General features: G+C 39.0%; 1 protein-coding gene across 3 annotated transcripts in view; it reads right to left on the reverse strand.

Annotated features, from left to right (window-relative positions):
• The window catches only part of LOC131034591 (uncharacterized), an 83,134-nt gene that overhangs the window by 56,136 nt on the left and 1,558 nt on the right, over window positions 1-25,440 (reverse strand). The window contains exons 2-3 of one of the 3 annotated variants that reach the window (XM_057966127.2): window positions 18,608-18,699; window positions 17,310-17,426 (exon numbers count right to left, since the gene is read on the reverse strand). In XM_057966127.2, the coding sequence (XP_057822110.2) occupies window positions 17,310-17,426; window positions 18,608-18,699 (209 nt within the window). The remainder of the gene's footprint in view (window positions 1-17,309; window positions 17,427-18,607; window positions 18,700-25,440) is intronic. The other 2 variants (XM_057966128.2, XM_057966129.2) reach the window with 2 other exon arrangements.

A 25,440-nucleotide genomic window follows, 5' to 3' on the forward strand; every position in this document is an offset into this window, starting at 1 on the left:
TTCCAATCTTACAAATTGCCCAGATATCCGTCAGATAAGCTTATATTGCTCGAGCTCATGAGGCAATTGACTGCCTATGATCAGATACAGAAGAAGAAGAAGCAGTCTATTGAATTTCCAATTGTCTTGGGGGATTTCATGGAGATATGCCCAAGTTTGGAGGCCGTTGAAAGTGTAGCAAGGGAATTGGCATTCTATCACCTACCATTTTACACATCCAGGGCCCAATATGATCCTTACAGCCAGATTAGGAAGGTTGCCAGTGTCAAATTCATACACAGATTTCACTTGGAGGATTACTGGGCAAGTGCCGAGGATGACCTTGAGGTCCGGAGAAGAATGCACTCTAGATTGCCCCTCGACACCATCAGAATAAGTGAGATTCATCAAGTACCGGATCAGGTAAAGGAAGATTCAGATTTGACGCAACCCGAATTCGAGAAAGTAAAAGATCAACCTATCCAATTGCCAGATTGGTCAGAGCCTGAGGTAGATGATTTGAACATCTTAGCTAGACCAGTGCTTAAATTCACTAAGCACTGGATTGACAGGCAGACAAGAAGGCTGGTGGAAAACAATGTCCATCTAACATACCAGCTGATGGGAAATCTGGATTCCCACAGTGAGGCAACTGAAGGCTCTTCACAGGGTCAGGCCAAGGGCCACAAAGATGAAGGATATCCAGCAGGAAATCTCGCACGAGGTTCAACAGGAAGCCCAGCAAGAGGAACCTCCACAAAAGAGAACAAGGACAGGAAGGGAGCATTCACCAGTTAGCTCTTCAAGCGTATGAGAAGTGGAGATGTTCCCACATCTTGCAAGCCCACTTCCAGGGAACGTTCCAGTGCCTGATATACTCAGCATCAATGCTTCACAAGGTCGTCACCAGCCAAGAAGTCAGAGGCAAGAAAGTCCCCCACACTAGGAAGAAGTTCACCAGGATAGCTTCACGGGGACTGTCCTTGGTGAAATGGAAGAGGAATCTCAGGAACAGGAGCATGCAGACGATCATAGCCATTCCATCCCCGCGCCAGATTGGTTGGTAGGCAGATTGGGGAATGAAGCAGGAGGAACCAATCCTGCTCAAGAGTTAGAAGAATTATTGAAGAGGATGGATCAACCACCGGAAAGGAAGGCTCCCCGAAAGTTTTCCAAGGTAGTCAGGGAAGAATCCGAATCCCGGACTTTGCACGTCGCTGAACCTGCAATGGATAAAGATAGGAGTGGGATTAGGCAGGAGGATTACGTCATTAGACAGGTTGATCTTGGCCATGCTTCCACCGGTCAAGTTGTGGGAGATTTTGAAGATTCCTCCTTAGCCATGAAGGAGAAGTTGCTGAAATAAAAGGCAAAATGTAAGCGGCTGAGGGAGGAAAATAGATTTCTATGCGAATATGTCAGGAGTTTCAAAAGACCCCTCAGGGAAGCAGGTCCTTCATCTACTCCTCCTCCCTTCCTTCCCAAGGAAGTAGTTGATGATGCAGAACTTATTAGAGCAATGGCACAAAATTCTCGGGAATGGGTAGAGGATGTCTACGCCGAGGCAGAAAAATTCATTGAGGATCTAGCTCAGCTTCATTCGAAGTTCATGGCCCTCCTAAGCAGATTAGAGACAGCAGAAGAACTATGGGAGGATGTAGATGTTTACCAAGACTTAACCATTTCCCGGCTCAAGGCTCTAACGAAGACTCCAAGGCAAACCCTGGTGGACGGGAAAGTGATCCAAGAGAATGAAGCCTACGACTTTCCCCGATGGTTCTACGCCATCTGTTCAGGAAAGAACACCCTTGACAAATGCAGCATTGATTCTGTCACCTTGAAGGAGTCTATCAGAGGGATACGGGAAGAAATCCTTAGTGCCATGGAAGCTTTATTTTCAAGGAAACTCGGTGACAAAGGAATAACGATGAACTCCTTGAAATCCCAATTGCACGATTTCTTCATCGTCGGTTCATTCCCTAAGGAACATTTTGCAAATGTTTCTTCATTTTTCGGTATGATGAAGAAAACGCAAGAAGGCATGGCAGAGTGGGAGGGCTTCTTTTCCAGAATCGAACAAGAAATTGCCTTGATGGAATTCAACATTGAGAACGTGCCAAGTGTCTCCATAGGAGAACTAGAAGCCGTCGTCGGTAGATTCATTGCATACGCCATAAATGAACGAGATAATGGTCGTCCAGTTTTGGACGAAAGTCTTTTGATTGAATAGTGATGGCGTATTTATTGCTGAAGGAATATTGACTAGGCATGGACTAGTCAGCGCATGCCACCACCGGATAAGGAATCTTCTTGCATGTCACCTTCTCATTATGGTTTTATGACAGATTCTTCGTGCATGCCACCGTCACTTGGAGAATGATGGGTATTTATGATGGTGTCGGTTATATTCTGGGCATGGTCAGCATCATGAGGTATTTAATGTGCTGAGTGGGTGCTATTTTAGGCTCTTTTAATTAATTGTGCATGGGCATAATGGGTTATTAATTGCAGATTCCCACCTTGTTGCACCTTGAGTGGGGAATCTTTAGGGCAAACCCTAATTAGGGTTTTGCATGTAATCTTGGCTTGAGGCCTATATAAGGGGGTGACCCCCTCATTTGTAAGGAGGGGAGACTATCGTCAGAGATAGTTGCTAAGAGTTTTTGAAGCAAACACTTAATACATTGTTCAATTGTTGGTGTGTTCTTGTGTTGTTTTGGAGCTCACATGGTCTCATTCTCTTCATAGATTAGATTTGCTTTCATGTTGTTAAACGAACTAGATTTGATAGGATTGCTTGTTGCAAAATTCGTGCTCATACTTTTGGTATGCAGTTGATTGTTGCATACCGTGCAAAGTTAGCCTAAGCCTCCGTTATATGTGTATGTTTAACTTCAATTATCAGGAGAGATTGTTTGACTTGATGGTTTCTCTTGATGATTTGAAAATCTTTAACACACCCTCTGAAGATTGCACTGCCTTCGTGTAGTTGTGCGTTGTTGGCAAAGCGAAGCGTGGTTGGATTTTGCACAAGTTATCCCGTCTCTTTGTTCATAGGATTAGATTACTTTTAGTTTAGTCTTTCTCTACCCTATTCCTATTTACTTTCCGCATAATTTCAAAATCCAAAAGATCCAAAACTAGAGCTTTTATTGCAAATCATCCGTATAAAAATCTTTTAGCTTGCATAAGTTTCTTCAACATACGTAAGGCCCCTTGGGTTATCAGCATACCCATCAAACAACTGAGTCACATCCACGCACTAAAGGAACCTTGGGAATTAGTCGTTTGAACTTTAAGTAATCCTAGCATACGGACTAATCTTGATCAAGAGAGGATAAGGTGACCGTTGGTGACTTTATTCTGTGTTAGACGCGGTCATAAAAAACACATCAACAGGACCTTGTTTGGTACTGTATATCTCGGCTACGATTTCATTGTCATCATGGAGCAACCGAAACTCTTCATTGAATTCCTTCTGTAGATTGGCCCATGTGGCCACTTTTTGCTTGTCAACATCGGAGTACCAATCTATGGCAACTCCGCGTAATGTGGCTGGGAACTGTTGTACCCACTCATCCTGGTCCGTCACTCCGTTGGCGGACCAAATAGTTTCACATGTACGGCAGTGCCGTACGGGGTCATCATTGCCATCTCCGTTGAATTTGGGCAACTTTTGTTTGCCCGCCATCGATGGGGGTCGTCTCCCTGGAGGTGGCTGTGGCTGTGTCTGTGCCCCTGTGCCGCTCCCTCCGGCGTCGGTGGTGTGTCCTGTGTGGGTGACTGGGGGTACGGTGTTTTGCCTGCCGTGTGCCGCACCTACAACCGTACAGTTGTCCTCCCCTTCGTTCTCACCCGCGCCCACTCCTGACTCCCTTTGGTGATCCTCACTTCGTGGCGTAAGGGATAAGTTTCTGAACTGATCCCGGGTCTCTTCGACTAGATTCTTCCATAACCTTGTTTCCTCCAGAAACTCTTCGTGGCTTCTCACCCTACGGTGTTCTGGCGACGCATAGAAATTTCCCTTGGCTTCTGCACCCTCCGTGACACCTCCTTGGTTCCCTTCGGGCAACCCATCGGCAGGTCGTCCTTCGGCAAGTTGCCTCAACCTCCGTCTACGTTCTACTCGTTGTTCCAAAATCAAGGCCCTCTGTGCAGCCTCCCACTCGTATGTTTCTGCTTTCTTATTTCTATCTTTGTTTAATAGGTTGGGCATTAATTCCCATACATTTCCATAAATAACAACACATAAAACCAGAACACTCCTTTATTAATTCATTTCATCAGATACAACTTGTGTCAATTTTATGACACCTTTATTTGAATATAGAATGTTCCTTTATCCCTATGGGATTCAGGGTTGAATTCCTTCTTGGCCTCGTGCCATCCCGCTCCGCTTCTCGACGGCTGCTTTCTTCGTACTGTTGGAGGATTTGTTGGCGTCGCTCTTCCCGGGCAATCTCCTCCAAGCGAGTTTTTTGTGCCAGTGATGCCTATGCAAGCAACCGGGGGAGGTGGTTCATCAACCGATTTACTATCGGGCTAACTTCCAGTGCTGTCCACACGGCACTTGGTGGGATTTCAGCCTTCGTGGCCTCTCTTCGGACATAGGTCTCGATGGCTACCTGTAGCAGAATTGAAAATTCCCTCGTCGCAGTGTCTTCCCCATTGTAGAGCTTTGTTTGCGCGTCGTCGGCCTCTAGGTTTATCTCACCAACGGGTAGGCCCATCGTGTCCGTGCGCCATCCACTCCTTCCTTTCCCGAGTACGTTTAGGCAACGGCACCAAATGTTTTCCCCGTAGGCTGTCAGGTTAAGACATTGCATAAATGACAGAAGTACACAAAATATATGGAACTCACAAGTGTTCTATTGATTCATGGTAAGCCAATACATACAATGATAGCAATATGTTCGACTACAATAGCCTCCCCAAAGACTGGGAACAGATACAATATAAAGGAGTTTGGTCAGTTACCCGATACCAACTGCCGACAATCGACGGGTTAACTGCCGACGCTAACACAATTTACCTTAATGCTTAATTACCCGACAACAAAGCCCATTGCCAAATACGCTCAAAGAGGTGTTTGATAGTTGGCCAAGGCAAAACAAGAAATCAACTTTCTCAAGCATATGGAACATATGCCCATCACTTGTAATATGGGAAATATGGAAGGAAAGAAATAGTAGGATTTTCCAAGACAAGGCTAAGGATGGTAGAAGGCTATGTAGCAGAATTGATCAGGCAGTGGAGGAATCTTTAGGGGCTGCAGCTTCTCGGATGGATTCAACGAAAAACCCTTTTACCATAGAGGACATGAAAATACAAAAAGCATGGCCTAACATCAAAATAAGGCATGGGGCCTGGCGTTCTAGGCAGATGAGTAAAAAATGTAACTCACCCACAGTATGGACTCCACCTCAGCCTGGGTGGATCAAAGCCAATTTTTATGGGGCAGCTCAGCGAGGAGGGGGTCTGTCAGGGGTGGGAGTGGTTTTTCACGATCACAGTGGTAGCATTATAAAATTGGGAGCATAGCGTATCAAACAGGGCACCAACAATGAGGCGGAAGTTTATGCAGCGTGGCTGGCAATAAGATGTGCTAAGAAAATGGGGATTAAAAAACTACATCTGGAAGGGGACTCGTTGATCATAATCCAGGCCATAAAAAATGGCCAAATCAAAGCATGGCACCTACAAAACTTCATCTCACTAATTTTAGAGCATTTGAAACTTTTTGAAGAAGTCATGATTACCCACATCAAACGGGAGGGCAACACAGATGCAGATAAATTGTCTAAATGGGCACTGTCCTTTAATCAAATTGAGGATTCTGTTTTTGAAGTCTTTGACGACAAGTTGGACTTAGTATAAGATGGGCTAAAACTCGAACTCTAAATGATGACATGACAGGGTCATATCATGCACTCGGACAACATATGATTATTTCTATCTACCGAAGTACACATATGATGTGTGTGAATCACAGCTTAGGTGGTCATTAACTCTTGCTTTGTAATGATTAGCAGCTCAAGCGTGTTACTCTTCGGCTCCTTTGTTTTTGTGCACATGAATGATAACAATAAAGGCAGTGATGTGAACCATTACATGTGCTTCCTTACAACAAGCTTCAAGCTATAATGTTTCCATCTATGTGGATGGGTGATGACGTGATACTCACAGCATCAAGTAATAATTATCAAAGGTCGTGGCAGCAATGTGATTAACTTCTCGCACGAGCCGGCTTCCTTTTTAAAGAAGCCAAACTTATTGCATTTTATCTTTCTTCTGCTAGCTGGTGTATGTGCTCTTTTTTGTGCAGGTTTGTTTGGCGACAAGATGGAGACTACATTCACCTTCCAAACAAAGAAGCAACTGAAAGCTCTTTACGGACCGGTGGAAAATCGAAGACCGAGACTACTGCTCAAATGCCCTTCAGAGGAAGTTATAAAAGCGGTACAGGGGACGTTGAGCTTTTTCTTCCAGCAAGCCACACACCGGTGGAAATGCAATGTGGATATAGCTGCCATGATTTTGGCATGGGGCCTAGAATTGGGGATTGCCGAGGAGGATCTCCGCTGGGTCATGAACTCTCTTTTTGAACAGGAACTAATAACTGGGATGGATTATGTTCTTGAATGGGCGCACTCGGGATATGGCTTTAATTTCAGTGAGTGCTTTGAGATTCAAATCGTAGTGGAAGCGTTGGGGTTCATGCAGTTTGTCCGCTGGCCGAATATGGTGAACCAAAGACTTTATCTAGGTCATATAAGGGCGGAGTGGAATTCTTTAATGGAAGCGATTAGAATTTATCAGAATGCGCAGGAGAGGCGAAGGCCATGGTTTTTGAGTGTCATCCCGAGGAAACGACGAAGTGCAAGACGTCGACCACCCCAGTAAACCAGTTTTAACCCACCTGCAAGTTTTTGTGTCTACGAAGAGAATCGGTTTTTGCAGTTTCTAGTTTTTGATGAAGGGAACTAGTTTTAACCCACCTACAAGTTTTTGTGTCTACGAAGTGAACCGGTTTTTGCAGTTTCGAGTTTTTGATGAAGGGAACCGGTTTTTGCCAGTCTAAACTCGATATGAAGTGAACCGGTTTTTGCTGTTTCCGGTTTTTGCTGTTTCCGGTTTTCGATGAAATGGACCGGTTTTTGCTAGTTTTTGTAGCTTTAGATGGGGACCCATGGTTTTTTTGTATGACCCAAGCCCTCATAGGGGTTTAAATTTCAGCCATGTTTGCAGTATTGCTGTAATGTTTAGGGATAGGCTAATAAATTTATAGGTTACAAGTTATACTCTGGGCATATGATAGGCCCCACTTGAATTGTAATCGAATACTTTCATATATTAATCAATAAAAAATCAATATTACCAACCAAAAAAAAACAATTCTCAAAAATCTCTCACTTACAAATGGGAGGCATTGGGGCTTATATAGAGCCTCAAAAGAAATGAATGGCTCGGATTGATTCAAGATCAACGGCAAAGATTACAAAATAAAACCCTAATTAGGGTTTGTTACAACCACCATTACATTGGCCAATGAGAAACGAGGGTAAGTAAGATAACTAATATTTCATGTAGTGCCATGTGTCACTTATTCCCTCCTTGAATGAATGTTGACTTGGTACACTTTGATTGGACGAATGGTGACTAGGATGCCACCTCAGCTTGTTTGTACACTTAATCAATTTGCCTTGAACATTCTTCATGATGCTTGGAATTCCTTATGATACTTTATATTTCATCCTTATGTTAAGGAATTCCATGAATTGTTTCTCCCTTATGTTTGGAAAATTTTCCCGATCTTGGAATCTTGAAATATTTTCTTCCTTGGTGCTCCTTGATATTGAAATTCCTTGATGTATTTCCAGATTTCTTGGTGTGAAATCCCTTTGTGCTCATGTCTTGAACTTGCTTTCCTTCATTTGTTCACCGTCAAGGTGAAGTCTTCTTCATGATTGATCTAGTCCTCATCTTCACCTTTGGAAATCCTATCCTGAAATCCTCATCCAATCTTTGAAGTATTGATCTTCCTTATTCGCATTGCGTGCATCGTCCTTCACCTCAAGCCTTGATCATCATGCTTCCCTTCCTCATAGCAATCCTACAAAACAAACAAACATTGAATCAAACACCAGTATGATAAACTTGATTTCAACCCCGGTGGGAAATCCATCCACATACGAACGGATCAGTTCTCAAAACATCCGCATTATCCTTGTCCATTCTTTCACTTGGTGGGAATTTGATGCCTATCTGGATAACTTTGTTATTGATCTTCATCTGAATTGATTTGTCCCTTCCTTTGTAATTCCGCCCTCAAGTGGAAATCCGACCCTCATCCAAATCCATTGTCCTTGAAAATTTTGTGTTGATTTCATCATCATTTGATGGAGTGGAAATCCAGACACCATCAAGACTTTGTTCCTGACATTTGTCCTAACCTGTGATAGGTAGTCTTAGAAAATTGTAACACCAATTCTAGAAAATGTGAAGGTCCGGATTGAAATCTGGAAGATTTTCCCCAAGAAAAACCGATTTTCAGACTTAGGATAAGTCTGATTGCAATAAATAAGCCTGAAGACACCCCTATAAACTCAGAAAATCAAGTATTTGGAGCCCAAAAATGAATGTCCAGGTCTGGAAACATCACTTGGAGGTCTGAAATCACTCAGAAAGTGACTAGTTTAGATATCAAAGTTGTAATAAAAGTCTGATTTTCTGAGGACTGAGTCTGAATACGCCCTCCAATGTCTGAAAATACTCATAAAATGGTGTATTGAAGTCTGATTTTCTGATTCTTAAGTCTGAATACACCCTCTAAAAGTCTAAGAATGGCTCCAAAAAGTCTGAAGACACTGAAAATGATGAATATCAATGGCTGGAAGTGGTCACAGCCATGTCACATGCTTGCATTTGAATTATTTTGACCTTCAAATCAGAAATGGTCACGTCTGGGCACAACTATGTGGCTGGAAGTGAAGTTTCAATCTAAAGATAACCTGCTACACTCAAAAAAATGTCAAAATTGGTGCCTGGAAGTATACCACAATTCCGAAAAATGCTTGGAAAAGGGTGTGTAAAAGTCTGATTTTTAGTTCTTAAAGTCTAAAGACACCCTTCCAAGGTCCAACAATGGCTGCCCAGCATCTGAAGACTGTTACTGTTGGTATTATGGATATGTTGCATTGGTTTTGTCATTGATGTCAACACTTATCCTTACTTATCCTTCTAGAGATCTTTGGTTATGTTCACTGGCAAGTTCAGTGACTTATGCACAGTCACTGGTATTTGGTTCACCGGCAGGTTATATTGTTCACCGGCACTGAGGATGACTTGTAATCATCTTAAGATCACTTGGTTATGTCGAAGACATGGTTTAGAAACTTGGTTTTGAAGATTTGGTTATTGGTCTAATCGGGTTGACATATTTGCTGTTACCGGCAAATGGGTCTAGGTTATGGACCGGCATGCGTTATCTATTCCAGATCAGCACGGCACGTTATGGAGATGGTTAAATCAATTAATATTGTTGTTGAGCCGACATGATGCATCGCATCTTGACTTACTTGTAATAGATTTTATTGTATTATTCTTAGTAAGCCGACCTACACATTTGGTCTTAGGTTTTGGTATATATGTAATATCTCAATTGTGAGATTGATATAGGAGAGATGCAATAAGGTATTAAAAGGTTGTGATATTCGGTATATGCGAATATAAGCAGAGCTACTCACGTAGACATCATTTGAAGATTCAAGGAAGGTTTGAAGGAGACAATCAGAGCTTAACCTGTACTGAATCCAGCATTGGAGATGCTACTTTGAGCAGTACATTATCATTGGATTTAATCATCCAATTGTAGTCAGTGTGACTCCCATCCTGTGATTGAGCAGTGAGCTCTAGGCAGCTGGCCTTTCTGCATGTGCAGACCCCATTTGTATACACATACTATCTGCAGTAGTATCATTTGATTGTGGGTAAGGTTTCCCACTGTGGTTTTTCCCCTAACAAGGTTTCCACGTACAAATCTCTGTGTTATGTGTTGTGGATATTGTTTCTCCTTCTGTTTCATGCATTAAGTTTCACCGATACTGTTATTAACTGTTAATCTGTTTACCGGCATTAAGTTTGGTTTACCGGTATTAAGTATCAAGTTTGGTTAAATTGTATTTGGGTTGAAATTAATAGACAACTAATTCACCCCCCCACTCTCAGTTGCCTCCGGGTCCTAACAATTACAAGCTAGGGTTGTCATTGCACCAAAAGATCGACCTGTCAATGCCCGATACAACCACTACATTTATAAAATCCACAGGAGGTTGTTAAACCATGTTGCGAATCCCCGCAAGGGACACTGGCCCACTGCCAACAATCCCCCTCCCAGTGTCACTCGATGCGGCCTGCGTGATTCAAACCTGTGACCAAGATCTGATACCACTTGTTACAAGCTAGGGTTACCATTGCACCAAAAGATCAATCTCTCAATGCCCGATACAACCACTAGATTTATAGAATCCATAGGAGGCTGTTAAACCATGTCGCAAATCCCCGCGAGGGATGTTGGCCCACTGCCAACAGAAGACAACCTGCAACTTCAATAAATCAGTCATTTAAACTTGTCGCAGTCATAGGAAACATTGTATTTGATGGATTTTACCTTCCCAAAGTGAAGTTTCTCAAATCTAGGCACAAACAAAGGGCTGGTAATGGATATCTAAGTCTGAAGACAAATCTGAAAGTGAAGTTTCAGACATAGATCAGCAATGGAAGCTCCACCAAATGCCGAAAAAGCTCATAAGGATGATGCACAAGTGAAATTTTCCAAGTGTAGAGGTGGCTGGAAATGAAGATTAAGTCTGAAGACACCCTACAAATGGAGTCTCAGACCTACACCAGCAATGGTGTACTCTAGAAAATGCTCAGAAATTTCCTCCAAAAGGCCCCCAAACAAAATCGCCTAAGTGTGTGATGGCTAGAGATAAAGAAATAAGTCTGGATATTGAAGTTTCCAGCCAACAATGGAGTTCAAATCACTCCCAGCAATGGCATCAAACTCTGATCTGAGTGTAATGGCAGCCTCCCAGCAACAATGGGGCTCAAGAGAATCACAAAAATCACCCAAAATGAAGGGCAATCTGCCTCACAAACAACATCGCAGCCCCTCCAATCATGCCGCCATCTCCCAAAATCGTTATATGTGGCTTAATTCGTCATTAAACATGTTGTAACTCCTCTCCAAATGGGGCACCAAGGCTAAACTAGACAAATCTGCAACTTCAACACTTCAAATGGTGTCCAATGGACACTTAGATAAAAATCGCCCAGCTGGAATCAATAAATCACCTTCAATTTGCCACTTAGCAATCACCATCAGCAAATGTATTATTATTTTGATTGCTAGCTGGGCATACTTATACATGTTTTTGGCTTGAAACTTCACCACACAAGCAATGTGGGATAAAACTTTGCCTTTACAACAGCTTGGTGGAAAATCGCCCCATGTTTGGATAAAAATCCGAATTAAAAAGCATCATAAATCATCTCAATTGCCACTTGAGGAAAATCGACCCCCATCTAGATAAAAATCCATTAAACTTGTTCACAAACTATCCTAGGGAAAATTGATATTCATCAGGAAAAGAAATTTCATCCAGATCAAAGTTATCTGCATTCTAGGGGGAAATCGAGGGTCATCAAGATAATTTCCCATACTTAATCAAATTTTTGCCCTCCTAGTGGAAAATCGACCCATGCCTGGATAATGAGTGGGGGAAAAAAGAGGTCCATCAGGAATCTAGGGGAAATTCACCTCCCATCAGGATTTTGAGTGGGAGAAAATCATGGGTCATCGGAAATGTGGGGGGAAAAGCACCTTCCATAAAGAATTTTGACAATTTGACCCTTAGAACATAGATTTTCATCAGGAATTTTATAATTTAACCACTCAAAATCAACTGGACACTTAGAATTTTCAATAAAACGCATCAAGACTTAGGCAAATTTATCAAAATTTGAGCGAAAAAATAGGAATTTCATCGGGATAAAGTGCAAATTTGACTTGAATAGATTCCTAGGAGTGAGAAAATAACCCCTCAAGGACCTCTTGATGCTTAGGCACAAAAATATCACTGACTAACCACACTTAGACGCATTTATGCTCAAATGTCAAGGCAAAATTAAAACTCAACACTTAGCAATAATTAATCAAAACCCTAAGGCAACCCCTAGACTTAGGCAAAACTCAAGATCACTCTAACATTTTGACATTTTAAACACATGATCCTATTCAAAATTCAAAAAACCTCTCATAAGAAAAGGCAAACACTAGGAAGCTAGGCAAACCATCTACTCTAAAAAGCGAAAAGTGGGGGTCCCCATTTGCAATGGGGCGATGTGTGAAGACGTCACAACAAGACTACAACAATTAGCACTTTGATTGGGTCATTGCTAGAGGACAGCATAAAATATACACAACTTGTGGTTGATAAAGAAAATAAAGTATGGTGAAGAAAGGGCTGTAGCATCTTATGAAATGTATAGACAAATGGGCAGAATAGGACTCTCCTTAACTTTCTAGTGCCTTCTAATGACATATTGATGTTCTTTGAGTCTGTAAATGCCTTGCACGAAGTCAAAAAGGCTATGAATTTGTGCAATCTAATAAACAAGGTGATCCAAGTAGTTGGGGTTAGGAATGTTGTTCAAATTATCATGGACAATGTAGCAACATATGTATCTACAAGGTGACTTATTATGAGTAGGAATCCTACTATTTATTGGACTCCTTGTGTTGCAGATTGTCTAGATTTGATGGTAGAGGACATTGGGAAGATTGGATGGATCAAAAATGTAGTTAAAGACACTAAGTTGGTTAGCAAATTTATCTACAACCATATGTGGGTCCTTTATATGATGAGAAAGAACATGAATCGCAAGGAGCTTGTGCAACCGTGAGTAACTGGGTTTGCTAGCCATTTCTTCATTTTACAAAGCATTGTTGCATGATTCCTTCTTTCAAGAAAATGTTTGTGTCTAATGCCTAGATGAAGTCTCCACATTCCAAAAGAATCCAAATGGGAGAAAACTGCAAAATAGTTTTAACTTTTGATGACTTGTTTATCAAAAATGTAGACTTAATCAAGGTATGTAACAAATACAAACATAACATTTATACAAAATTATCTATTTGTTGTTATTTTCTTTTTTGGGTTAATTTTGTAATAGTTTCAAATTTGTTTCCAATTTTTTAAATGACAAAACTTGGTCAAGGTTCATCATTTGGTGGATGGAGATACCATGCCAATGGGTTGCCTCTATCAAGCCACGAATAAGGCCAAAGAGGCCATTTTGCATTACTATGGTAGAAACAAAAAAAAATAGAAATTATTTGGCACATGATTGATCGCAAATGAGCTAACAAACTCCACTAGTAAATACATGTGTTGGCCTACTACTTGAACCCATAGTTCTACTTCTCTCATACATTTAAAGCTGATGGGGAGGTCATGGAAAGCATTGTTTCATGCATTGACAAGATGGTGCCAAAAAATGAGAGACAAAGTTCACGATGAACTAGAGGTCTACAAGGAATGCGAGGGGAGGCTATTTTCTTCAACTCAAGTAATTCAAAGGAGGAAAAAACAATAGCTAGGTGGAAGAAATAATCCTTTAATTTTTGGCTTAATACTAAAAGTAGAAACTAGAAACATGAAAGTTTGAACAAGCTCTAAATTTTTTACTTAATTCTTTTTTTTTTAAATATTTTTTTGGTAAAATTTATGATGGAAGAATGACGATGCCTAGACACCAAATATATAGAGACTAACTATCTATGTATTGTCTCAGCCCTGCGGTGCTTCTAGGCATGAATGCAATTAGAGCCTATTTGAGAGCGTTCACATGAAGAGAAACAAATTGAGCCAAGAGTGGCTCAATGACCTTGTCTTCATTCAATACAACCTTTGCCTTGGAACCAACTCCACTAGCTAATACATGCCTTGGCCTACTACTTGAACCCACAATTCTACTTCTCTAATACATTTAAGGCTGATGAGTAGGTCATGGAAAGCATTGTTTCATGCATTGATAATATAGTGCTGGAAAATGAGAACAAAGTTCTTGATGACTTGGAGGTCTACACGTATGCAGAGTGGAGACTATTTTCTTCAGCTCAAGTAATTCAAAGAAGGAAAAAACAATAGCTAGGTAGAAAATGATCCTTTATTTTTAGCTTAATACTAAAAATAGAAACTAGAAACATAAAAGTTTGAACAAGCTCTAATTTTTTACTTAATTCTTATATTTTTTTAAATAATTTTTTTGTAAAACTTATGGTGGAAATATTACGATGCCAACACACCAAATCTTTAGAGACTATCTATCTATGCTTTGTTTCATACCTGTAGTGTTTCTAGGCATGAATTCAATTGGAGCCTATTTGCCAACATTTACAGCAAGAGAAGCAAATTGAGCCAAGAGCGTCTCAATGACCTTGTTTTCATTCAGCACATCCTTTGCCTTGAAGAGCACTCAGTTATATAAAAAGTGGGGGTAGGGGGGTGAATTAGTATAACAACAAACTTTTATTTTTCCAAAATTAGTTAACACAATAGGAACACTTCAAAAATTAATCATCCACAACAATAACACATATGCAAGATCTAGCAATTAGGAACACAAGATGAACACACAATTATGTGGAAACCCTTGCGGGAGAAAACCACAGCAAAATATTGCTTGTATTAGAAACTTCTTGCAGTCTTTGTAGGCACCAACCCGCAGGAAATTCCAATCCCCTTTAGATGATTTGTAAGCACTAACCCACTGAAAACACAACTCCCCACAACTGAGCACCAACTCAACAAGAGACACCAATCTCCTCGAATATGAGGCACCAAACTCCAATAGAGTAATATGAAAATATTTGACCTTCTTCTTGAATCAGATCTAATTCTTCTTTACAAATTGGTTCCGTGCTTCACAAAAATATGCCTTAACATATGCTTAATATTTCTCTTAGATCTGCCTCAAAATCTTCAAGAATTCACTCAAAACACTCCTTGAAAATCTGCTCCAAAAGCCTAAACAAAATCTGCATATAATCTTCAATAGATTCTACTCATAAGATTCTACTCATAAGTCTGCAATAAATTGCTCTTAAGTTCTGCTCATAGGTCTGCAATTAAATCGCGCTTAAATTCTGCTCATAGGTCTGCAATAAATCTGCTCTAGATAGGAAAGATCTTTGTTAAATTCTTGCTAAATAAATCTCAAATGATCCTCATATATAAATGCCCAAACACCTTTTCATCCAACGGTTACATCCCTCCATGCTAGGTCGGCCAAGGCACCAAATACAATTTTATTTTATTTTATTTGCATCCCAGGATAGGGTGCACAAACTAGGAGAGATCGGCCCCTTTAAGAAATTTAATTTCCAAATGCCACTAGGAGGGAAGTTGGCCTCATCAATAGAAAAAATTATTTTCAAATTTTGAAACTCCTCCAACAGGTGTTAGGCATGGGTCAGCCCATGTAGGAATAAATAAAAAAATATTTATTATATTAAATGCAAATTAAAACTTCCAAACTGAGCACCAAAACTAATCTGATTTCTGCATAAAATCCGTGGAATATCTTAGCAATATCGCCTTGGTTTTACCTTTGACATCCATGACAATAATTTTCCAACACGCCTTTGAACCAAAAAGGTGGAGGGACTCCTCATGATGCCATCAACTTGGATGGCATCAATCCTTTTTCTGATTGGACTGTCAAAGAACATGGTGATGTCCTGCTTACCAATGAAGATCTTGGTGAATTGAAGACAAGCAACAGAAGCAACAAAGTTAGATGCACTGGAGGAAAATGAAGAAATTCTTGAGGAAACATGTATGTCCCCTTCTTAGCCAGAATCAACATATCAAGATCAATCTATTAACGAAGTCCTCATAGACTGATAAGGACGGGCAGAGGACATTGGACCGGTGATTTTCTCCTATTTCAGAGGGCACTTTAGAGTAAACATGGGTGGAATCAGTCGACAGTATTGTTATCTCCAAGTTGCCAGTCTAAAACTGCATTAAACCCTAGAATATCTCCTTCAAAGGCATACATGAGTCTAGAGAGAGAGTGGGGTGCTTCCTTGCCAGGTATCCTTGAGGAGAGAGACAAAAAAAAAGACAAATTAAAAGAGATAATAAAGTTGATGCATATTACTCTGTAATCTCTCCTTGGGTCACTTAAAACATATTTATAATATTAAGTTTCACCTTCCCTATGTACCTATTCCTAGTGAGAGAGTGAAAGGGGAGAAAGAGATAAAAGGTTAGTATAAGTGGAGAAAACATATAACATAAAGTGTATGTCCTAAGTGGGACAATTATTATGAGGGTAAAGTAACTATTATTTAATTCATTAATTTGATTGATATGTTAGGGTTCCAATCCTAATTAGGGCAACTTGAGGAAAGGATTTTAAAGGTCATTGGAGGCTCATTTATGTTCATGTTTTTGGATATCATGTCTCCTTTGAGGAGCTTGGCAACCTTAGGGTTTTGAGAACTTTGGAGAGGGAAACCTCCATTGTTTGCACATCTACAGCTGTGAGAGACCAGCCAAGGTGTGAGGAGAAGCTTCATTTTTCGAAGTTTCCTTTGGGCATAAAAGTTGGATAAGTTGTAGCAAATCTGAAGCCACCTATTTGCTTGTGTGGCCATACCATTTCAGGGTAGAGGGAGCTCAAGAAATGCAGTTTTCAGCACCATAGTTGTTGTGTTTGTCACCAGCAACACCTTGTCTAAATGTTGAATACCATACAACAATCTTTAGTGGTATTTGGAACAGCAGTTTGAAGTTATTTGTGGATTGGCTGAGTGAGGTGCTTGCGTGCCTGGCCAACCCACTCTTCTCCTTGTGCAAGGTCAATAGTAATACAAACTTCGTTCTCATTAGTTCTTCATTGTCACACAATCATCCCAATTCCTTATTGTCTGAGTCATTTTTGGGCTGCCAAGTCCTTGTTTTTGAACTTTTCTTGAAACAACAAAATTGCAAAGCATAGCAATAAAAATCAACATAAAATCAAAATCCTAAGACGATCTAGATTGACATAGCAATTGAGAAAAGGCATAAATTGCTCCACCCAAAAACTTAAGATGTATATGTTGTAAGTATGAATTTACCTAAAGGCATGTATAACTTGAAAGGGAAGAATTTGTCAAAAGCTATACATATCAATGCAGGCTTTAGGTACAATATAAAGAATTTCATAGTATTGATTATTTTAGCATCAGTTAACGTGTGCACTTTATATATCACCTGCTGACTTTGCATAACAGATTGTGCAGTTGACCCGGACATTTGCAGTTTGTTAATTGTTTCATAGTTTCCTTGGAGACATTCCTCATGCAATAACATCAGTTGTTCTGCTACCTGCTAAATCTTAAAGTCAGAACTTGTCAAAAGCCAGAATTATACCCTATTTAACACCTAGCATAAGCTGCAAGGTGTCAATCATTGTTGCAGAAAACATGAGAGGCAGAAAGATTCTCAGATAACTAGGAGGTCTCAAAAATTTCCCTCCCACACCTTAAAAAAGAGGCCGGATAAGCAAATATAAGATTACCACATTGAAAAAAAAAAGAAAAGTTTCCAACTGCTTTACAATAGAAAATGAGATTTCATTGTTTCAATACCATGGACTAAATGCTACAATGCAGCACAACAAATTTAATCATAATAAAGCAAAAATGAACAGTCATGGCTTAAATTAACAACTGTTATAGCCAACACAAAATGAAGAAATTGTATTGATGTCTACATGACCAGAATCTGTCAATTGGACTCATAATGCATAGCCAGCTCATAACAGTGAAAGGAGCATTATAAAAATTTAACATACAAATCCAAAGGAATGAAAAAATTTAATAATCAAAAGGGTTAATAAAAGAAAAGCTTCAAAATGAAAACCACAGAATTTGACGTATTTAGGACAGGAAGCTAGTAAGATTTGTGCCTTTCAAAGCCCCAAATACCAACCTCTCTTTGTGAAAATAAAAAAGACCAAATCAATGGTAATTGAATCATAACAGGAGAAATGGAGATGCCACGGAAAGCACTAAATGTAGGATCATGCCCTTTTCTTCTAATTAAATTATTAAAAACTAACATGTTCTTAAAAATTTCTGAAGCCCCATTCTCATGGGTAAGGTTTCATGGCTCAGAGGAATCCCACTAGAGAAGTGACAAACCAAAATTTTAATCTTACAACTCTTGAGACTTTCAGTTGAGGCTTTCTCCCCATTAAATATTTCTATTAAACTTTTAAGGAATTGGAACAAACGAACTCTGACATTTTCTCTTTAACAATTTTGAGGATTCAAAACTTGCCAACTTTGTTGTAACATTCTAATATGATCAGTCTCCTGCTCTTTGTGACCTTGCTGGAAATGATATAGCAAAGTATTACTATTTAGAGTTCAATCGTAGATTTTCCTAGACAGCAATCCAACATATCAGCTTAACATGGATTGGCAAGTTAGTAATGCAACCTCTATGCTTTTGTTACAACAGTTTACTCAAAACAACACAAAAAAGTAGAACCCTTCAAAGCATACCTCCTCGAGACTACCATCCTCTGTTTCAGTGTTGAAAGAAAGCAGCATGTTTTCATCTAGCATCTCCTCCAAATCATCAATATATCGTGGAACTGATCATCAGCAAGCAACAGATACATAGATTATAGATGCCACTAACCAGGTATTTAAATAAATTGAAGAAAAGAAAATCGTCACTGCAACAGGGTTTTCATCAACGTATTTTCTAGAAAGACAATTCACCATAAAATATGACCAGTGGATTATGTAAACTTTGGTCACAGATCTAAGTGCATTTTTCAAGAAAAAATTTAGATCTCTTTTTAGACATAAGAAATAGCCTCATACAGAATATGCTTGTTCATAAGCCACAAATATGAGCATATTTTGAAAACAGAGGAATATTTCAAGACATGAGAAACAGCCTTGCTTAGCAAATATTTTAAATAACAAATTTGTCAAAAATCTTTCATCTAACTGCAAATGAGACATTATAGCTGCTAAATATTAATGGGATGAAAGCATAAAGCAACAAAATATATGTTACGTAATTACGATGTTAAGAAGAATACTTTGGATCCTTTTCAAACATAAGATGAAACCTCACCGAGATAAAACCTCAGCAAAACTAGATCTGGGTCTAAAGGCTTTAGTCTTCATGGGGTTGGACCTGTTATCACCAATTATTGACAAAGCTTCTAGGTGGATCACTTGTTTGGGAATTATTCAAATTGGTTTTGGAAGGCGTGCCATATCAATTATGATTAATATATAAATAGTCATTATTTTGACAACGCATGCCCATAACATATACACAGTACAACCTTTTCACAGAACACCACCGTTAGGACCCTTATATCGTAACTCTTTTCTATTGCGAGCATTGTAATAATCATAGTTTAGTTATATGACTAATAATACTAATACATTGTGTGGATTTATCCCACATTGGTTAATGTTCTGATAAAGAGAAGATCTTATTGGAATCATCTTTTGTATTGGAGCTTTGTTCTTAAGGAGGTTGCCCTCTTAAAGAGGGTTGTGATACTTGTTATCTATTATCAATATAAGCATCTTTGCAACTAATTTCTAAGCACTGTTATTTTTCACATATTATTGTCATGTTGCTAATATTTTGCAAGTAAGACCCTAATTAGTGGTATCAAAGCTCTTTCTAGGGCCATCTTCTACAACAATAGCAACAATTTGTGGCTTTCTACAACTACCCACAGTATGTTCTCACCTCACCCTTACAGGATCTTAGTGATCAAAAAGTAGTGAATGTAGTTGAGTGCTAACCATCTTTTACCCTTTTTTTTTGGCAATAGTAGTCTGGGCTATAAACCCAATGCCAACAATTTTCAATATCCTCAAAACATCTATTGTTTTTGGACATTACAATCAGTGCATGAAGTGAGGTGGGATTTGACCCACCAATACCTAGACTTGAAACAACATATGTATAGAGCCTGGAGCTTCCACCTACCTTCATTTATATTGGAAGACTCCCTAGGTTTAAAAGAAGCCTCACCATAGGAAGCCATTCATTATTTGCAGTCTGTAGTGAATTAGTTAGCAATTTGCAACAAGAAGTTACTCTCATCATTCCTTAGAGACAGGTGTAATGAACCTTTGTTGTACCTGCCTCGCCTTCCTAATAATTAGGGCCTGATCTATCCACCGAAGGTTGGATTTAGGGCCACAAAAGGAAATTACGGTTTCCTGCAACATTTAGATATTTTATTTTATATGTCAGCAATAATATTAGATCAGTGGCATAATTATTGCAGCACAAAATACATACATGACCCATTCTAGATTTTGAGGATTTTCCAAGTTGGCTGGGCTACCCATCTAGACCCATCCCGTCTCTTAGGGCTAATAGGGCCACCTGAGGATGGGCCCAGCATACCCCTGGCTTGCACTCATTATCTTGAATGTACTAACAAACAGAGGATATCAGGAAGATAACAAATGCATACAGAAAACATAGATTCATGACTATATTACTTGGTTAACATTTATCCATTATATATAAATTTGTAGGGATTAATTCATTATATTTGTGCCTAGTTGCAGAAACATGACTATCATTAATTAGCATTCCTTTTCTTTACTTATTAGTTGTGTCTGAGAATGAGTGAATTATTTTTATTCTTCTATTTGTCACTAAAGTGTATTTTAATGCAGCATACTAAACCTGATATTGCAGGTTACCTATCTAGCGTGAAGATTAAGTTCATTTCACCCTTCTGTACATTACAAATGTGCTTAGTTCATTTGGCAAGACATTTTTTAGGCATGGAACCGATTTAGCAATTAATCTAGGCCACTAGTTAAATTATATGCATTACTGTTATATGAGGAATGAAAGCAGATTTAATACAACTTGCACAAAGACATACTTCATCATTTCGACATTTAAGCGGATTGGCCTAGGGACATACCAGCCTGCTAGCGATGGGGAGGGATGCTTACTAGGTGCTGGTCCTTCATCGCTGGGAAGAACCAGCACCTAGCCCTTTCACATTGTCTGCTGACTGAAGCGTTCCCAGGGCAGTCCTCATGGTTGTCTAGGCATCATAAATTATGAAAACTGAAATAAATATTATTATTGAGTAATGAAGTTACCTGCTGGATGCTTCTCCTTGCCCTTCTCTCCTTGTCACCTCCTCTTCCATGTTTCCTTGGGGTATGGGTTTATACCTCTTTGAAACCACGCGATTCCCCTTGAAACATGGCGTCTATTCCGAAGGTGGCTTGGGAATGGACGCGCCCTTTCATTATTCCCACTAGTTAAAATAAAACGTATTTTAAGCAGTAAAAATAATTTATGTATTGAAAATATATATATTTATGTACATGTATTGTTTAATGTTTCTAATCATTGCCTGTTGTCTACACGGGAATATGACAACAGGATGGTGCAACTAAAGGAAGATGGAATCCTTCATAGTTAAAGCTCTAAAATATTGGTTGAGTTCACTATTTATTAACATGACAAGTATATCAAAATCTTATAGACCAAACACATCCAAGCTTGATAATTCCCCTTTCAAACCCTAGCTATGAACAAATTTGGACATATTGGGAAAAGACTAGTTGATCCAAGTAGTATTACTTTGATCTACACATATCTAGTATGGTCCAAGTAGAAATCATTATTAGTTGAATGTTGCTTATTCCCCTAACCTAGTCAGCCACTTAGATTGCTGATATTTATTTTTTCTTTCTAGCCAGGGCAGACTCTTAGAATAATCCGCCAATAATTATTTATTTTCCAGGGCTTAGTCAGCCCTCTCCCAATTACTATTGTTATCTTTTTCTTAATTTCTAATATTAGTCAACCTTAGTTGGTAATCCCAGGTTTAGTTGGTATTTAAGGCTGTGATTTGTCTTATGAGGTAGTGTTATCAGCGAAGGGCATGACACAAAGCATGGAAGTTTGAATGCAATATATATTTATCCATAGATAGTTTCAAATCTTCAAAAATTCAAATATCCTCCTTCCCTACTATTTGACCATCCTTGATGTTTCCTTGTACTTGTAGTTTCTTGGCTAATTTCATGTTGATGAAGTTCTACTTGTTTTAAATTAAGGCAAAAACGGGTTTTAAAGGACCCTAAAACCCTTTACAACAGAGATTCTAAAAGGTTTAGAATCAAAACATCAAAACAGAACCCAAAACAAAACAGGCTGCAGAAGATAGAACAATACATATGGCAGCCAAAGAACCAGTAAAAGCCCAGACAAGCAACAAAAAACCAGCAACGACCCATAGACCAGCAACAAGAAAGAGAGAGAACCAAAGAAACAAAGAACAGAAACTACATAAGGCTCTTAAGGGTCTCAGCGACCAAAGCCTCCAGTAGACTCATTTTATCAACAACAGACCTCAGCTCCTTGTAGTCCACACTTTGGGTAGCAGCTTTCTTTTCCATTTTCCCCCTAGTCCGCTTACAATGGCCAGAATCCCCCTAAGTCTTGTCTTTATCATCATCCAAATTGACCAGAATCTTGTCCTGTTGAACACTATCAAGATTATTCACCATGATATTCATAGCATCAACCGTCTGCTTGACAATTATATGACTATTGGACATAATGGTAACGAGGGTGGCCTGAATTTTCTTGTAATTCTCCTCAACATGGGTGAATCTATCTTCAAAACCTTTCTTCATATGATCAATACCTTCAACAACTCTATTGATACAATCCACAACAGATTTTTTCTCATCCTCAGTCCACTGACCGTCACCATTTTGTTTGTCCTGACAAGTAGAAGTGGGCATAGCTTCCAGCTTACTACTCATAGCCCTCTGATTAATTTTAACCTCTTTGATTTCATGGAAGAGCCATTTAAAAAGACTGAAAGTATCAATGGCATGGTCTCTTCCCATGCCCAGGATGTCCACATAGTCGTCCCTTTTATCATTAAGCTCAGCACTCTTGGCATGAAGGTCCTTCTGAACGGAAACAATAATATTTTCCTTTTGAATGCATCCATAAAATTGAAGGACTAAATCTTCCTTCCTTGGAGCTAGAGTGCACTTACCTATGGCCTTCATCATCCTCTTTTCATTCTCCTCCTTCCACTTCCTCTTCTCCTTCCTCTCCTTTTTCTTCTTTATCTTCATGTTCTTCATCTTCTTGTTCTTGTCCTTGCTCCTCTTCTTCCCCTTGATTATCATCATCCATACATTCTGCATCTTTTTCATTGCCATCAATATCCTCATCAACTATTGAATGGAATGAGGCAAGCTTTAAATGTTGTGAGAGTCGAGATTGGTAGGAATTCATATAATCAAGATCAACTTTAAAGATGCATTAGTGGTGGAGGCGGCCTGCCCACGTGGAAAATTATGACAAGCTTTATTTATTGAGTAGTTGAGTAGAGAAGGATATCCAAAGACATGGAGGTCACTTTCAGTTTGAAAGCCTAGGGGCGACAAGTTACCTTCATGGGGAAAATAGCAAATGAGCGATTGAGGAACATATTCAGGTGTCAATCCGTGATGGCTCTACAAGCCATCAGGATGATTTTGGGCAAAGAATACATTGAATTGGCTCAAAAATACAAAACAGATGTAGATATGGCATCGTTGATTATGGCATGGTTGTTGGAGCTGGAAGACAAAGACACGGTGTAGAGGTTGATGAAGTTGTTTTTGAAGGTGAAAGGAAGAGTGAGTGCCTCAACTTTTAAACATGGTTGTGACTGGGGGGGCTCAAACCAAAGGGCGATGGTTGGCCGAGGTTGTACTACAATTTCAATAGCCCATTGGTTCCCTTCATCATCTAAGAGTCGAATATGAACGAGAATGTGCAACAAGGCAAAGTTACTTTGGGCATTGGGTTCCTATTGGTGATGATGGTCAATTCCCAAGTGTCGGGTGCAACAAGTGCTAGAGTCATGGTGGACACGTAGCTACAAGGTGAGGAGGAAGATGAGTAAAAAGTCTATGTCTGGTGTTTTTTTTGCTGTATGCGTATTGAAAATTTTGTACTTTGCTTCTGATGGCAACATATGAGCCTAGGTAGGGCTGTTTTGGTCAAGGTGTAGATTGAAATATTTTGCAAGGGCTCTATGGAATGTGAGACTAGTTGGACAATGTAAATCTTGAATGTAATATGGGTGTGGCTCCCTTATGCCAAATTTATATATCGAGAAAAAAAATATCCTCACCAACTATTATTTCTTTTGGTACACATCTACCCAAGGAAAATTGCCCCAGTTTGTCCAATGAAGAAATGTCATTCCACAATAACACATGCTAACATTTAGCTTCACCAAGTATATAGAAAAACCTGATTTCAATATTTTACATTGACCATAAACTATTTTATATTTCTTCCACCATTCTAATGCATCTCAGTTTCCATCAAAATCAAGATTTCCCATTGAAATTAGGGTTTCTAAATTTCTACCACATACCCAACTTTGATTGCATCATTTTATAATTTGCTAGCCTCAAATATAAAAATACAAATAATAGACCCTTGATAAATTTTGGTGAACTTGCCAGAAACATAAAAATATCAAAAAAAATCCTCGATTTGTGACCCAGAAGGCAAATTTATGAAAAATCATAAAACAATAACACAATTAATAGTGATGACCTGTACTTTGATTTTTGGGCTATAACTTCCCTAGATGATCCTCCAAGTTCAATAAAAAAATTGCAAAAAAAATCATAGATGTTTGAAAGGTAAAGGCAAATCTTCAAAAAATAGGGTTTTGTCCTCACTTTTGCCCAAATCATAGGTCTAGTACCACTTGATAAGATCCTCACATATGATAATTGAAATAAAGCAATGTAGAAGATAGATAATATACCAAATAATAGATGTTATGGACCAAGATGCCTTACATCGAATATATGCAGAAATAAAATAAAAGCTTGAGATAGTGTAACACCATACAATACTCCTTATGGAAGAAGCCACTCCATAATATATCTCCAACAGATCACAAATGCAATATCATACTCAACACATATCTTTACAATGATATTCACCTCCTGTACATGTAAGGTTTTGAAAATTTGAGGCCAATTGCAAGTCATTTATTAATTGTAAATAATAAGTGACTGTAATACTTACCATCATTTTTAAATATCAAATTGCCACACCAATATTTGGGTGCATTTGATCAATTTCTTTGTGTAATAAGTTTCCTTTAGGTGTATATATCACTTCCTAATAACATAATGGAGGGGTATCATAATCTCTATGAAGGTCTACTCATCATCTAATATAGTGAATTACACAAGTTGACATCTCTATCCACCTTAATAGATGATAATATTATATCCTAAATGCATAACAATTAAGGATGGATGAAATAAGGATA

Source organism: Cryptomeria japonica, chromosome 5, assembly GCF_030272615.1.
Source record: "Cryptomeria japonica chromosome 5, Sugi_1.0, whole genome shotgun sequence".
In the NCBI taxonomy this organism is placed as follows: Eukaryota; Viridiplantae; Streptophyta; class Pinopsida; order Cupressales; family Cupressaceae; genus Cryptomeria; species Cryptomeria japonica.